This window comes from Chiloscyllium plagiosum, unplaced genomic scaffold (assembly GCF_037043375.1).
Source record: "Chiloscyllium plagiosum isolate Xiang-an unplaced genomic scaffold, Cpla_swu_hap1 HiC_scaffold_11, whole genome shotgun sequence".
NCBI classification, from domain to species: domain Eukaryota; kingdom Metazoa; phylum Chordata; class Chondrichthyes; order Orectolobiformes; family Hemiscylliidae; genus Chiloscyllium; species Chiloscyllium plagiosum.
Window position 1 is genome coordinate 17,545,684 of NW_028270149.1, and position 15,077 is coordinate 17,560,760.

Genomic DNA, 15,077 nt, shown 5'->3' on the forward strand with positions numbered 1-15,077 from the left:
GACTGGGCCTCCACTGCCCTCTGGGGCAGAGCATTCCACACAGCCACCACTCTCTGGGTGAAGAAGTTTCTCCTCATCTCTGTCCTAAATTGTCTACCCTGTATTTTTAAGCTGTGTCCTCTGGTTCGGCACTCACCCATCAGCAGAAACATGTTTCCTGCCTCCTGCCTCCTTTAATAATCTTAAATGTCTCAATCAGATCCCCTCTCAGTCTTCTAAACTCAAAGGTATACAAGCCGAGTCACTCCAGTCTTTCAGTGTAAGGTAATCCCACCATTGCAGGAATTGACCTCGTGAACCTATGCTGCACTCCCTCAATAGCCAGAATGTCTTTCCTCAAATTTGGAGACCAGAACTGCACACAGTACTCCAGGTGTGGTCTCACCAGTGCCCTGTACAGCTGCAGAAGAACCTCTTTGCTTCTATACTCAATCCCTCATTATGAAGGCCAGCATGCTATTAGCCTTCTTCACTACCTGCTATACCTGCATGCTTACCTTCATTGACTGGTGTACAAGAACACCCAGATCTCTTTGTACTGACCCTTTACCTAAATTGATTCCATTTAGGTAGCAATCTGCCTTCCTGTTCTTGCCACCAAAGTGGATAACCATACATTTATCCACATTAAACTGCATCTGACCACTCACCTAACCTGTCCAGGTCACCCTGTAATCTTCTAACATCCTCCTCACATTTCACCCTGCCACCCAGCTTAGTATCATCAGCAAATTTGCTAATGTTATTACTAATACCATCTTCTATATCATGAACATATATTGTAAAAAGCTGCAGTCCCAGTACTGCTCCCTGCGGTACCCCACTGCCTGCCATTCCAAAATGGAGCCGTTTATCACTACTCTTTGTTTCCTATCAGCCAACCAACTTTCAATCCAAGTTAGTACTTTGCCCCCAATACCATGCACCCTAATTTTGCTCACTAACCTTCTTTGTGGGACTTAATCAAAAGCTTTCTGAAAGTCCGGGTACACTACATCTACTGGATCTCCCTCGTCCATCTTCAGAGTTACATCCTCAAAACATTCCAGAAGATTAGTCAAGCATGATTTCCCCTTCATAAATCAATGCCGACTCTGACCTATCCAGTTACTACTATCCGGATGTGTCATAATTTCATCCTTTATAATAGACTCCATCATCTTTCCCATCACTGAGGTCAGACTAACTGGTCTATAATTTCCTGCTTTCTCTCTCCCACCTTTCTTAAAAAGTGGTACAACATTAGCCACCCTCCATTCCGCAGGAACTGATCCCAAATCTATCGAACTCTGGAAAATAATCACCAACGCATCCACGATTTCTCAAGCCACCTCCTTCAGTATCCTGGGATGTAGACCATCAGGCCCCGGGGACTTATCAACCTTCAGACCTAACAGTCTCTCCAACACCAATTCCTGGCAAATATAAATTCCCTTCAGTTCAGGTCCTTCAGCCACTGTTACTTCAGGGAGATTGCTTGTGTCTTCCCCAGTGAACACAGATCTGAAGTACCAATTCAATTCTTCTGCCATTTCTTTGTTCCCCGTAATATATTCCCCTGTTTCTGTCTTCAAGGGCCCAATTTTAGTCTTAGCCATTTTTTTGCCTTTCACATATCTAAAAAAACTTGTACTATCCTCCTTTATATTATTGGCCAGTTTACCTTCGTACCTCATTTTTTCTCTGCGTATTTCCTTCTTAGTAATCCTCTGTTGTTCTTTAAAAGCTTCCCAGTCCTCCGTTTTCCCACTTATTTTTGCTATGTTACACTTTTTCTCTTTTAACTTTACATGTTTCTAAACTTCCCTCGTCAGCCACGGCCACCCATGCCTCCTCCTAGGATCTTTCTTCCTTTTTGGAATGAACTGATCCTGCAACTTCTGCATTATACACAGAAATATCCGCCATTGTTTTCCTCCACTGTCATCCCTGCTAAGGTATTGCACCATTGAACTTTGGCCAGCTCCTCCCTCATAGCTCCATAGTTCCCTTTATTCAACAGAAATATTGTCACTTCCAATTGCACCCTCTCCCTCTCAAATTGCAGATTGAAGCTTATTGTATTATGGTCACTACTTCTCAATGGCTCCTTCACTTAGAGGTCCCTGATCAATTCTGGTTCGTTGCACAATACCAGATCCAGAATTGCCTTCTCCCTGGTCGGCTCCAGCACCAGCTGTTCTAAGAATCCATCTTGGAGGCACTCCACAAAGTCTCTTTCTTCAGGTCCAATACCATCCTGATTCTCCGAGTCTACCTGCATGTTGAAATTCCCCATAACAACTGTAGTAACATCTTTGCGACAGGCCAATTTCAGCTCCTGATTTAACTTACATCCGACATCCAGACTACTGTTTGGGGGCCTGTAGATAACTCCCAAGAGGATCTTTTTACCCTTAGTATTTCTCAGCTCTATTAAACACTGACTCTACATCCCCTGATTCTAGGTCCCCCCCGCGCAAGGGACTGAATATCATCCCTTACCAACATGGCCACCCCACCCCCTCTGCCCGTCAGTCTGTACTTACGATAGCACGTGTAGCCTTGAATATTCATTTCCCAGGCCCTGTCCACTTGAAGCCACATCTGTTATCCCCACAATATCGTATCTGCCAATTTCCAAAAGAGCCTCAAGCTCATCCATCCTATTTCTAATACTTCGCGCATTCATTTATAGTGTTTTTAATTTGTTACTGCCCTCACCCTTCCCATCAACTCCTATTTCACTCAACCTTACAGCATGATCCCTTTCTGAGTTTTCTGCTTCATTGATACAGTTGTCTTTCTTGACTTCCCTTGTTCTAACTTTCCCTCCAATTTCCTTCTTAAACATCCAGTTTGTCCCCTCCCCCCCCCCCCCCCGCTACTTAGTTTAAACGTAGCTGTGTTGCAGTAGCAAACCTGCCTGCCAGAATGCTGGTCCCTAACCTATTAAGGTGCAAACCGTCTCTCTTGTAGAATTTATGCTTACCACAAAACATACCCCAGTGATCCAAGAATTTCCTGCACTCTGTCTGTGATGTCTTTAACCCTGGCACCAGGAAGGAAACACACCATCCTCAAGTCCCGTCTGCTGCCACAAAAACCCCGGTCAGTTCCTCTCACTATGGAGTCCCCTATTACCACGGCTCTGTGCGATGTCCGACTTTTCCGCTCTGTCTCCACGCCAACTTTTGATTGACAGACCTGGCCGCCTCGCGGACTGGCAGTGTCATCTGTCTCTACTGTTTCCAAAAGATTCAACTTGTTCCTGACAGGTACTTCCCCCCAGGGTCTCTTGCACCTGTCTCCTCTCTGCCTTCCTCATCGTCTGCTCTCTTCTGCTCTTTTCTGGTATGGTTGGTGTAATAACCTCGCTGAAGGTCTTGTCCAGAAAGATCTCGTTCTCTCGGATGAGCCTAAGGTCCTCGAGTTCTTTCATCAGTGCTGCAATATGCTCTGTCAGTAGCTGAACGTGCACACACTTTCCACACTTATACGAGCTAGACACACCAGAGTTGTTGACCTCCCACATCAAGCACGTAGCACACTGAACCAGCTTGGCAGTCATGTCTTCACTCTCTTCAACTGTGGCGTAATCACTTCACTCAACCTCCTTGTCAAAGACTCCTGAGCTAAAGGCTCACTCTTCAATGCACAGAAACTTCCTTGGACCCTCTTTTTGGGGCAAGTCTGTGGTCTTTTAATTTAGGTTAGAGGAGGGAGGGAGGCCCTACTTTGTAGGACCTGGGGTCTAGAACACACCCACTCAAATAACAATCACTTACCTTCCCGACCGGCTTTGCACTCCGCCTTCACTTCTGCCCAGCTCCCACCGCTCTGTTGCGAAAATTCTGGTCTAATTCTCTGTAAACCACTTTCAGACTCTCAACCTTTTCTCCTCCCATGTCATTGGTTCCAGTGTGGACAATGACCTTTTGCTGGCCCCTCTCCCCCGTGAGAACATTCTGCACCCTCTCTGAGGCATCCTTGATCCTGGCACCAGAGAAGCACCCCACCATTCTGCTTTTTCGCTGCTGGCCACAGAAACGTCTGTCTATACCTCGGACAAGAGAATCCTCTAACACAACTGATCTCTTGGAACCCGACGTATCTCTCATTGCATTAGAGCCAGTCTCAATACTAGAAACTTGGCTGTTCATGCTACGTTCCCCTGAGAATCCATCCCCCTCTCCATTTTCCAAAACAGCACACTTGTTTGAAATGGGTATAGCCACAAAAGTCTCCTGCACTAGCTGCCTACCTCTCTTACCTTTCCTGGAGTTAACCCATCTATGTGACTATATCTGAGACTTTCCCCCATTCCTATAACTGCCATTCATCACATACTGTTGTTGTTGCAAATTCCTCATTGCTTCTATCTGTCTCTCCAACCAATCCATTCGATCTGATAAGATTCGCAAGCAACAGCATCTATGGCAGATATAATCGGCTGTAACCCTTAAACTCTCTTTAAACTCCCACATCTGACAAATATATATCACACTATTAAAGGCCATTTTTGCTCCTTCACATTTTACAGACCCAGAAAATAACACCGTCTTATTCCTCTACAAACACTGCCCCAGGTTAAATTAATAGTTATGGCTTATATGTTAAGTTTAATCAAGAGACATATCTCCAAAAACATATAATCAAGAAAGAACCTACTCTACTCACTGCTGCAGACTTTCTGTAGGTCACACTTAAAACAACAATACACTTATCTGCTTGTGTGCTGTGAACTTCACCCAACAGTTCCTCCAAGATCAGTTGTGATTTCATTGTTTGTGCATTTTCCCAGGGGCACTCAGATGTTCAGTGATCCATGAATTCAAACATCAAAGGCAGTGTCAGTTTCTTTCTCTCTCTCTCTCTTGCACTGACCTTACCAGGAGCTTCCTTCGTCTGCTCTTCTCCCTTTTAAAACTGCTGTTGTTTTGACTTTTTTTTCCCCCTAAGTTCCAAAACAATGCAACAGCTTATAAAACAGTAATTGCTGCTCCCAGATTTCGAGGAAATCACCTCCAGCACCTAAAATACCTCAAAAAAGGTGCAGCTGTTACAGCCAGAAATTTTTCCCATCCTCCATTTTGGATTACCCAGAATCCTTTCTCGCATCTTTTTCAGTATCCTTTGAAAATCTAAATGCATTTCATCTACTGGCTCCTCTTTATTTACTTTGCCAATTATGTTATCAAAAAGTGTTGTAAAATTTGCCAAATATGATTTACCCTTCTCATGCTGACTGTCTGATCATATGATTTTTGACTGTAACATCTTAGTTGTCAGGTTAATGGTTCTCTCTCTCTCTCTCCCCTCTGTGCAACACAGAGGCCTGAATACAATGAGGTGAAGATGATGTTTCCACTAGTGGAAGTGACTAGGAACCAAGAGCACAGCCTCAGAGTGAGGGGCTGATTCATTAAAACTGAGATGAGGAGGAATTTCTTCCTCCTCAGAAGGTGGTGAATCTGTGGAACTCATTGATGTAGAGGGCTGTGAAGGCCAAGTCATTGAGTACATTTAAGACAAAGATAGATAGGTTCTTTATTAGTAAGGGGATCAAGGGTTACAGGGAGAAGGCAGGAGAATGGAGTTGAGAAACAGATCAGCCATGACTGAATGGCAAGCAGACTCGGGCTGAATAGCCTGATTTTGCTCCGATATCGTATGGTCACCTTAAAACCCATTGGGGCTGGTATAGAATCTAAGAAATTTTAAAAGCTCACAACCATTGGAACTAATTTCTGATGCCACCTTTTTAAGAACCCTAAGGTGCAGGCATCAAATCCAATAGATTTTTAAATTTCTGTGGTTTCTCCAGTAATTCTCAAAGCTATCAGAGTTAGTTAAGGTTCTTAGTTTATTTTGGTCCCTTTGTTCCGTACCATCTTTGGTAAGCTTTTTGCATCTTCAACTGTGAAGACGAATGCAAAGTATGTATTTAGTGCATTATCATTTCCTTCTTCCCCACCTTAGCCTCTAATACGCTAACCTGTACATTGCTACTCTTGCCCTTTATACATATTTGGAGAAATTCAATCTCTCTTTGTATTTGTAGCTAGCTTACTCTAACTCTATTTTCCCCTTCTCAGCACTTTTTGATTGACCTGTTTCTAAAATTCCATGTCTTACATTTACGATTATTCATTGCAACATTCTAAGCATCTTTTTTAATTCTAAAACTATCCTGAACATCTTCAGTTAGCTTCAAATTTATCACTTGGCATGCGAGGAGTTTGTTACTCAATAAAACATGTTTCTGTTGCAAACTATAAATGATTCCTTTCATTATTTCCCATTGTACTTAATACTCTGACCAATAAAGGAAAGCATACCAAACGCCTTCTTCACTATTCCATCTACCTGCGACTCCACTTTCAAGGAGCTATGAACCTGCACTCCAAGGTCTCTTTTCAGCAACACTCCCTAGGCCCTTACCATTAAGTGTATAAGTCCTGCTAAGATTTGCTTTCCCAAAATGCAACACCTCACATTTATCTGAATTAAACTCCATCTGCCACTTCTCAGCCCATTGGCCCATCTGGTCCAGATCCTGTTGTAATCTGATGTAACCCTCTTCGCTGTCCACTACACCTCCAATTTTGGTGTCATCTGCAAACTTACTAATTGTACCTCTTATGCTCCCATCCAAATCATTTATGTAAATGACAAAAAATAGAGGACCCAGCACCGATCCTTGTGGCATTCCACTGGCCACAGGCCTCCAGTCTGAAAAATAACCCTCCACCACCACCCTCTGTCTTCTACCTTTGTGCCAGTTCTGTATCCAAATGGCTACTTCTCCCTATATTCCATGAGATCTAACCTTGCTAATCAGTCTCCCATGGGGAACTTTGTCGAACACCTTACTGAAGTCCATATAGATCACATCTACTGCTCTGCCCTCATCAATCTTTTTTGTTACTTCTTCAAAAAACTCAATCTAGTTTGTGCACAGGGGTTGGGAGGTCACGTTGCGGCTGTACAGGACATTGGTTACGCCACTGTTGGAATATTGCGTGCAATTCTGGTCTCCTTCCCATCAGAAAGATGTTGTGAAACTTGGAATGGTTCAGAAAAGATTTACAAGGATGTTGCCAGGGTTGGACGATTTGAGCTGTAGGCAGAGGCAGAACAGGCTGGGGCTGTTTTCCCTGGAGCAGCTGAGGCTGAGTGGTGTCCTTATAGAGATTTACAAAATTGAGGGGAATGGATAGGATAAATAGACAAAGTCTTTTCCCTGGGGTCAGGGAGTCCAGAACTAGAGGGCATAGGTTTAGGGTGAGAGGGGAAAGATATAAAGGAGACCTAAAGGGCAACTTTTACACGCAGAGGGTGGTACGTGTATGGAATGAGCTGCCAGAGGATGTGGAGGAGGCTGGTACAATTGCAACATTTAAGAGGCATTTGGATGGGTATATGAATAGGAAGGTTTTGGAGGGATATGGATCGGGTGCTGACAGGTGGGACTAGATTGGGTTGGAATATCTGGTCGGCATGGACAGGTTGGACTGAAGGGCCTGTTTCCATGCTGTACATCTCTATGACTCTATGCTTTTCACAATTTATTTTTCATAGACATGTGTTTGTCTAAATTAAATTTCCATGGTGTCACAATCGCCTGTCCCCTTGGATCCTACACTACAGGGTTACTAACTAATCATACCTCACTACTCAATACAGAATTTAACATAGCCTTACCCCTGGTTGACTCCACAACATATTGTTCTGAGTTTGTCTCACAAGCACCCTCCAGATTACTTGTATCACTTTGGTACGTCCAGTTTATATGATTAAAATCCTCCACAATCTTTTGTTACAAACTCCAACTCATTGCTAATAAATACTTTGTCCAATGCTACTGATAGTGTAGGGGAGTCAGTAAATTTCTCCCACAAGTATTCTGCCCTATTCCATATCTCTATCCATAATTTTACTTCCTTGTCTTCTTAGATAAGATCCTTTCTCCCATTATCAGGAACAGTCAGTCCTTTTGCCTTCTGTTTGTCTTATCAAAATGTCAAGTAACCTGAAATATCTAGTTTCGAGCTTTGGTCATCTTGCAACAAAGATTCTGTAAAGCTGTTATTAAAGAGTCACAGAGTCATATTGCACGGAAACAGATCCTTCTGACCAACTTAGCCATGCCAACCAAGTTCCCCAAACTAAACCAGTTACATTTGCCTGCATTTAGCCCATATCCCTCTAAACCTTTCCTATTCATGTATCTATCCAAATATCTTTTAAATGTTGTAACTGCTCATGCATCTACCACTTCCTCTGGCAGTTCATTCTACATATGAACCACCGTCAGTGAGAACGTTGGCCCTCAGGTCCCTTTTAAATTTTTCTCCTCTCACCTTAAAATTGTGCTCTCTGGTTTTGAACTCCTCAACTTTGGCCAAAGAACCTTTACATTTCACCTTAGCTATGCCCCTCATGCGTTTATAAACCTCTATAAACCTCAAACCCCTACATTTTACTGAAAAAAAATTCCAGCTTATTATTATTAAGGAGCTACACATTTAGTTGACCCCTTGAAATGGACCAAGTGTTCGAGAGAGATTCTAAACAGTTGGTTGACTGGAATTTTTTGTGGAAAAGCCCACTGAAAGTGTATGGAGAATGATGGGATTAGGGGTGATGGGATCACCTGTCATCATGATAATTACCACTTTTTCCTACATGCTATCAGTTCTGAAGAAGGGTCATTGGACTAAAAATGTTCTCTCTACAAAGGTAGACTGACAGGCGACTGACTGTGTGGAGTTTGCACATTCTCCCCATGCCTGTGTGGTTTCCTCTTGGTGCTCCGGTTTCCTCCCACAGTCCAAAGATGTGCAGGTTAGGTGAATTGGCCATGCTAAATTGCCCATAGTGTTAGGTGAAGGGGTAAATGTAGGGGAATGGGTCTGGGTGGATTGCGCTTCGGCGGGTCAGTGTGGACTTGTTGGGCCGAAGGGCCTGTTTCCATACTAAGTAATCTAAAGGTAAGTAATCTAAATCTAAAGTATTGCCACACCTTTGTTTCTCCAGAAAGTTCTGCTTTTGTTTTGGATTATTTGTTCAGTGGCATTACCACTATGCCCACCATCTCCCATAGCTGATGTTAACCAGGATGCTGCAAGACCACTGGATAAGGCAGGATGATAGTCATGGTCCCAACTCCTGACCCTTGTCCAGAACACATTATCTGCTGGAAGATATCTTGTGAGGACATGACTGAGGTTAGCATATGCCAGTATGTCAACACTGAAACCTTAATGACATTCAGTATGAACACTAGAGGACAACACCTACCAACTGAGTGTAGATCTGCAAAGATTTAAAGCACTTAGGAAAAGGGGACAAGGAACACAATTGACAGAAGAAGAAATGAATGCTTAATTGTCAGTTTAATAAAGTAAAAAGGTTTACGGAATTTGATAGCAACTTTTAAGTTATATTCAATATTCAAATGCATCACTGTAAATTCACATTAAATAATAAATCAGTTAGTATGTCTTCCGCTACAGAAAATTTCAAAGTAGCTCCCTACAAGTCACATTTATCTGTATTACACAGCTATTGTTAATGTGTGTGACATGTCAGCACTAATTATTCAAAGGAGAAACTAAGACATTACATGAAATACGAGCAGATTCCAGTAGGACACTGTCTGGCAACAGATGTAATGGGACATTAAGTGGCCTGTGTGTGATCTCTCTGGGAAAAACACAATATTTATTCATGTAGAACACTATTTTTTAAGGATTTTAAGAAAAACACAGCTGCACTATAAAGACTGTAGTTCAGTCAGCTGGTACACTAAGCAAACGTAGACAGTCTCTTCAATGTAAATTAAATTCTTGGCATAACTTAAAACTTAGTTGAACTTCACAGCAAGAATCTGTTTGAAATATACAAAAAAATTAACTCAATTTGCCATGAACTGATATTTCCCAGGACCACTGACTGCAAAGATACTTTAGCTTGCCACAGATGAGACTGCACATTTACCAGTTCAGCATAGTGAAAAAAAGCTATTTTCAACTCCAAGCACACAGATGTTAAATGAGGCAAGTCCCAGGAGATACAAACCAGACTGCTGAAACTGCATGCTGCCCTGTTTTCTTGCATCCTGTTTTCTACTCATTTGTAAATTTGAGTCTTAGGATACATTTACTTCTAACTTTTAAAAAGTGTGAAAAGAAGGTGAGCTATTTCTCTCCAGGATCTACCACTAAAACCAAGTGAAATTATTTACAATTCATCTGTAGCCAATTAAGAACATGTTGATTCCAGTTGAAATGAACAGAAGGCAGTCTCTCCATGGTATGGCAACTTCACAAGTCCTTTAAAAATACACTGTACACAGTAAGAACCATTCAGCACTCCCTTTTGCTCTTTAGAGTCCAATATAAACTGTCACAAAGCAGTTATATAACAACTTTGCTAAACAAGACTACTCTTCTCCCGCAATCTTCCTTCAAGTTGGTTTAACTTTATGTTTGAACAATAACTTGGTATCAACTTTTAAAGTTATATTCAATGTTCAAATGCATCACTACAAATTCACAATCTCCTAGTGTTAAGACTGGAATGCTTTTGACATTAATAGAAGCCAAAACGATAGCTTAAAGATTTGCATAAGTGGATGATCAACCAGAGATATTCAGTGCTATTTTTTAAAAGAAGGTTTCTTTAAAAATAGCTTTCGTCACTATTAAATTTGCATTCAAAATTGATGTCACAAAGTACGTCAGTATCTAGAGGTCATCTAGAATTTCAGCAAGATTGTTAAGAGTGAGACACAGAGAAACTTCTTTATTCAGAGAGTTGTTAGGATTTGGAATACGTTTGGCAGGTTCCTGAGGCGATTTCAAAACAGAACAGGCCCTTTGGCCCACGATGTTGTGCCGAGGTTTAATCCTAATGTAAAATATAATAACTTAACCTACGCACCCCTCAACTCACTGCTCTCCATGTGCCTGTCCAGCAGTCGCTTAAATGTCCCCACTGACTCTGCTTCCACCACCACATCTGGCAACACATTCCATGCATTCATAACTCTCTGCGTAAATAACCTACCTCTGACGCCCCCTCTATACCTTTCTCCTAATATCTTATATCTATGACCCCGCATATCAGTCAATCCTGCCCTGGGGAAAAGTCTCTGTCTATTGACTCTATCCATGCCCCTCATTACCGTGTATACTTCGATCAGGTCTCCTCTCTTCCTCCTTCTCTCCAGAGAGAAAGGTCTGAGCTTATTCAAACTTTTCTTCATAAGGCAAGCCCTCCAGTCCAGGCAGCATCCTGGTAAACCTTCTTTGCACCCTCTCCAAAGCCTCTGTATCTTTCCTATAGTAGGGCGACCAGAACTGGACACAATATTCCAAGTGTGGTCTCACCAAGGACTTATACAGCTGTAGCTAAACCTTGCGGTTCTTAAACGCAATTCCCCTGTTAACGAAAGCCAAAACACCATTTGCTTTCTTAAGAACTCTATCCACTTGGGTGGCAACTTTGAGGGATCTATGTACTTGCACAGCCAGATCCCTCTGTTCCTCCATACTGCCAAAAGCCCTGTCTTTAATCCTATATTCAGCATTCAAGTTCGACCTTCCAAAATGCATTACTTCGCATTTATCCAGGTTGAACTCCATCGGCCATTTCTCAGCCCAGCTCTGCATCGTGTCTACATCGCGCTGCAGCCTGCAGTAGCCCTCAATATTATCGATGGCACCTCCAACCTTTGTGTCATCTGCAAATTTACTAACCCACCCCTCAACCTCCTCATCCAAGTCATTCATAAAAACTACAAAGAGCAGAGGCCCAAGAACAGAGCCCAGCGGGACCCCACTCAACACTGACCTCCAGGTAGAATACTTTCCATCTACAACCACTCTTGGCCTTCTGTCAGCCAGCCAATTCTGAATCCAGATAGCCAAATCTCCCTGTTTCCCATACTTCCTGACTTTATGAATGAGCCTACCATGGGGAACCTTATCAAATGCCTTGCTGAAGTGCATATCCACCACATCCACTGCTCGGCCTTCGTCGACCTGTCACCTCCTCAAAGAACTCAATAAGATTAGTGAAGCATGATCTGCCCCTCACAAAGCCATGCTGACTGCCTTTAATCACATTATGCCAAAGAGTCATAAATCCTATCCCTCAGAATTCTTTCCAAAACCTTGCTGACCACAGACGTAAGACTGATCTGTAATTGCCAGGGATTTCCCTATTACCCTTCTTGAAAAGAGGAACATTCACCTCCTTCCAATCCTCCGGTACAACTCCCCTGGAGAGTGAGGAGGCAAATATCCTCGCCAGTGGCTTAGTAACCTCCTTTCTCGCTTCCCGGAGCGGCCTAGGATAAATCTGGTCTGGCCCTGGGGACTTATCAATCTTAATGTTTCCCAAAATTTCCAGCACATCAATTTCATCAATCTTGATTTCGTCAAGACTGTATCCCTGCTAAGGTGCTGGAAGACTGGAGAGTGGCTAACAATATGCCTTTATTTAAGAAAGGCTGTACAGAAAAGTCTGAGAATGATAGACAGGTGAATCTGACATCAACAGTGGGTAAGTTGTTGGAAGGGATTGAGAGATAGGAGTTACATGCATTTGGAGAGGCAAGAACTGATTAGGAATAGTCAGCACAGCTTTGTGCATGGGAAACTGTCTCACTGACTTGAGTGTTGAGGACATAATCAAAAAGATTGAGGGCAGAACAGCAGACATTGTCTACGTAGTCTTTAGTAAAGCCTTTGATAAGATTCCAAATGTCAGACTGATGAGTAAAATTACAACTCATGTGATTCAGGGAGACTTTGCCAATTGGATACAAAATTGCTTGACAGTAGGATGAAAGAGGGTGATGGTGGAGGGTTGTTTTTTCGGACTGGAGGCCTATAACTGGCAGTGTTCTCCCGGGTTCAGTGTTAGGTCCACTGTTGTTTGTCATTTGTATAAAAGAGTTCGATGAGAATTTAAGAGGCATGACTAGTAAGTTTGTGGATGACACCAAGATTAGTGGTCCTGTTGACAGTGAACAAGGTTATCCAAGATTGCAAAAGGATCTTGATCAATTGGGCCAACGGACTGAGGAGTTGCAGATGGAATTTAATTTGGATGAATGTGATGTTCATTTTACCAAAATGCAACATAAGGGCAGAACTTGTACAGTTATTGGTACATCCCTGGGTAGTATTATTGAACAGAGAGACCTAGGGATTCAGGTACACAGTTCTTTGAAAGTTGGTTGCAGGTAGACAGGATGGTTAAGAAGGCATTTAGCGCACTTGACTTCATTGCTCAGTCCATTGACATAGGAGGTGGGACATCATGGTCTTATGATCATGTTGAGGTTGTACAGGAAGCTGGTGAGGCTACTTTTGGAGTACTGTGTGCAGTTCTGGTCACCTCGCTATAGGAAGGATATTATTAAATTTCAGAGGGTTCAGAAAAGATTTACTAGGATGTTGCTGGGAATGAGGGCTTGAGTTATAAGGAGAGGGTGGCTAGGCTGGGACCTTTTTCACTGGAGCATTGGCGGTCGAGGGGTGTATGACCTTATACAGGTTTATAAAATCATGAGGGACATATATACAGTAAATAGCAAAAATCTTTCCCCGAGGGTGGATGAGTTCAAAATAAGGGGGCATATTTCTAAGGTAAGAGGAGAAAGATTTAAGAGGAGACCTGAGGGGCAACTTTTTCACTTGAGGGTTGTTTCTATGTGCAATGAACTGCCAGAGAAAGTGGTAGATGCAAGTACAGTTACAACATTTAGAAGATATTCGGACAGGTACACGAATAGAAAAGGTTCAGAGGGATCTGGGCCGAATGCAGGCAAATGGTTTAGTTTGGGAAACTTGGTCGGCATGGATGAGCTGAACCAAGGGGTCGGTTTCCGTGTTATATGACTCTATGTGAGAAAGAGTTTCAAGAGGTCATGCGCTGACAAGATCTTGGGTTGCGGAGGAGGCAACGGGTGATGGGAAGGGAGACAGGCAAGCTTCAGAGCTAGCAGGAAGCACTTCAACTTCACTTTACATACATGCAGTATGGAACGGTTCTATGCCATCCTGCACAGCTCTGCTTTGCCCTGAAAACAAATATCAGGCACAGAAATCTCAAAGCCATTATCTGTACTTTGTGATGAAATTATCTATCCACCAAAAGAATCTGCAATACAATTTATTTGCCCTGAAGAACTTCAGTCTCAATTACTACCTTTTAGCTGCTTCAATAGTCGACTTACCTGACACCTACACAAACCTGCTTCTGAAGCAGGAAACAGGAACCCAGAGAATTCTTTCCCTTTCTCAGCTCAACATGTTTTACAATTGCATTACCTCTATTATTAAGCAACATACACCAAGGATCCAACCTTGTTGACCTTTACAGCAAATGACCACCTGGTACATTTATCCATTCTATCAACAGAGGGAGCTCATCATTCATTAGGTCAAGGCATGCATGCTTCCTCTATCCAATTGAGAAATATCTTACAAATTGTTTACGGATTTGCAACAAGTTCCCTTAAACTTTCTCTTTATAAACTGTATTTTGCCCATTTCTTAGATTCTGTACAAGAGAAGGTATAGCCGGAACAAACTGAAAGCAGGACTCCCAAAAAACGCAACTCTGCTTGTTGCTAGCAATCAAGACTCGATAGGTGTATGCAGAAATTACTCAAGAGTTCATCTTTCAAACAGCCTTACTTTGCAAGTTATTTCCAATCCATAGGAATTTTCACCTCTACTTGACTGGCCACCTATCTTTTCAACTCGACTGATCACTCCCAGGGGGATGTCAAGAGTCATCGAGGGATCCTGTGCAAAAGCAAGAGAACATAATTGCTTAAGATTTTAATACATTCAGTTGTGTCATTTGCCTCAGTCAACAAAACTTCAATTAAAATATTTTAGGAACGAATTACTCTTCAAGTAAGTGAAATACGATTAGATCGCGTTATAGATGCAATTAGGCATCTGTCTAAGCCCATGAAAACTTCAGTCAAAATAAAACAGTTAAAGAAATAAGACATCTAATATGGCCTTGTTAACTGCATCAAGTTATTAACCTTGTGGTAATCTATT

The 15,077-nt window shown here is 42.4% G+C and overlaps 1 protein-coding gene across 2 annotated transcripts in view; it reads right to left on the reverse strand.

Moving 5' to 3' along the window:
• The window catches only part of mtm1 (myotubularin 1), a 160,614-nt gene that overhangs the window by 70,311 nt on the left and 75,226 nt on the right, over window positions 1-15,077 (reverse strand). For both annotated transcript variants that reach the window (XM_043705113.2, XM_043705109.2), the window contains one exon: window positions 14,700-14,810. In XM_043705113.2, the coding sequence (XP_043561048.1) occupies window positions 14,700-14,810 (111 nt within the window). The remainder of the gene's footprint in view (window positions 1-14,699; window positions 14,811-15,077) is intronic.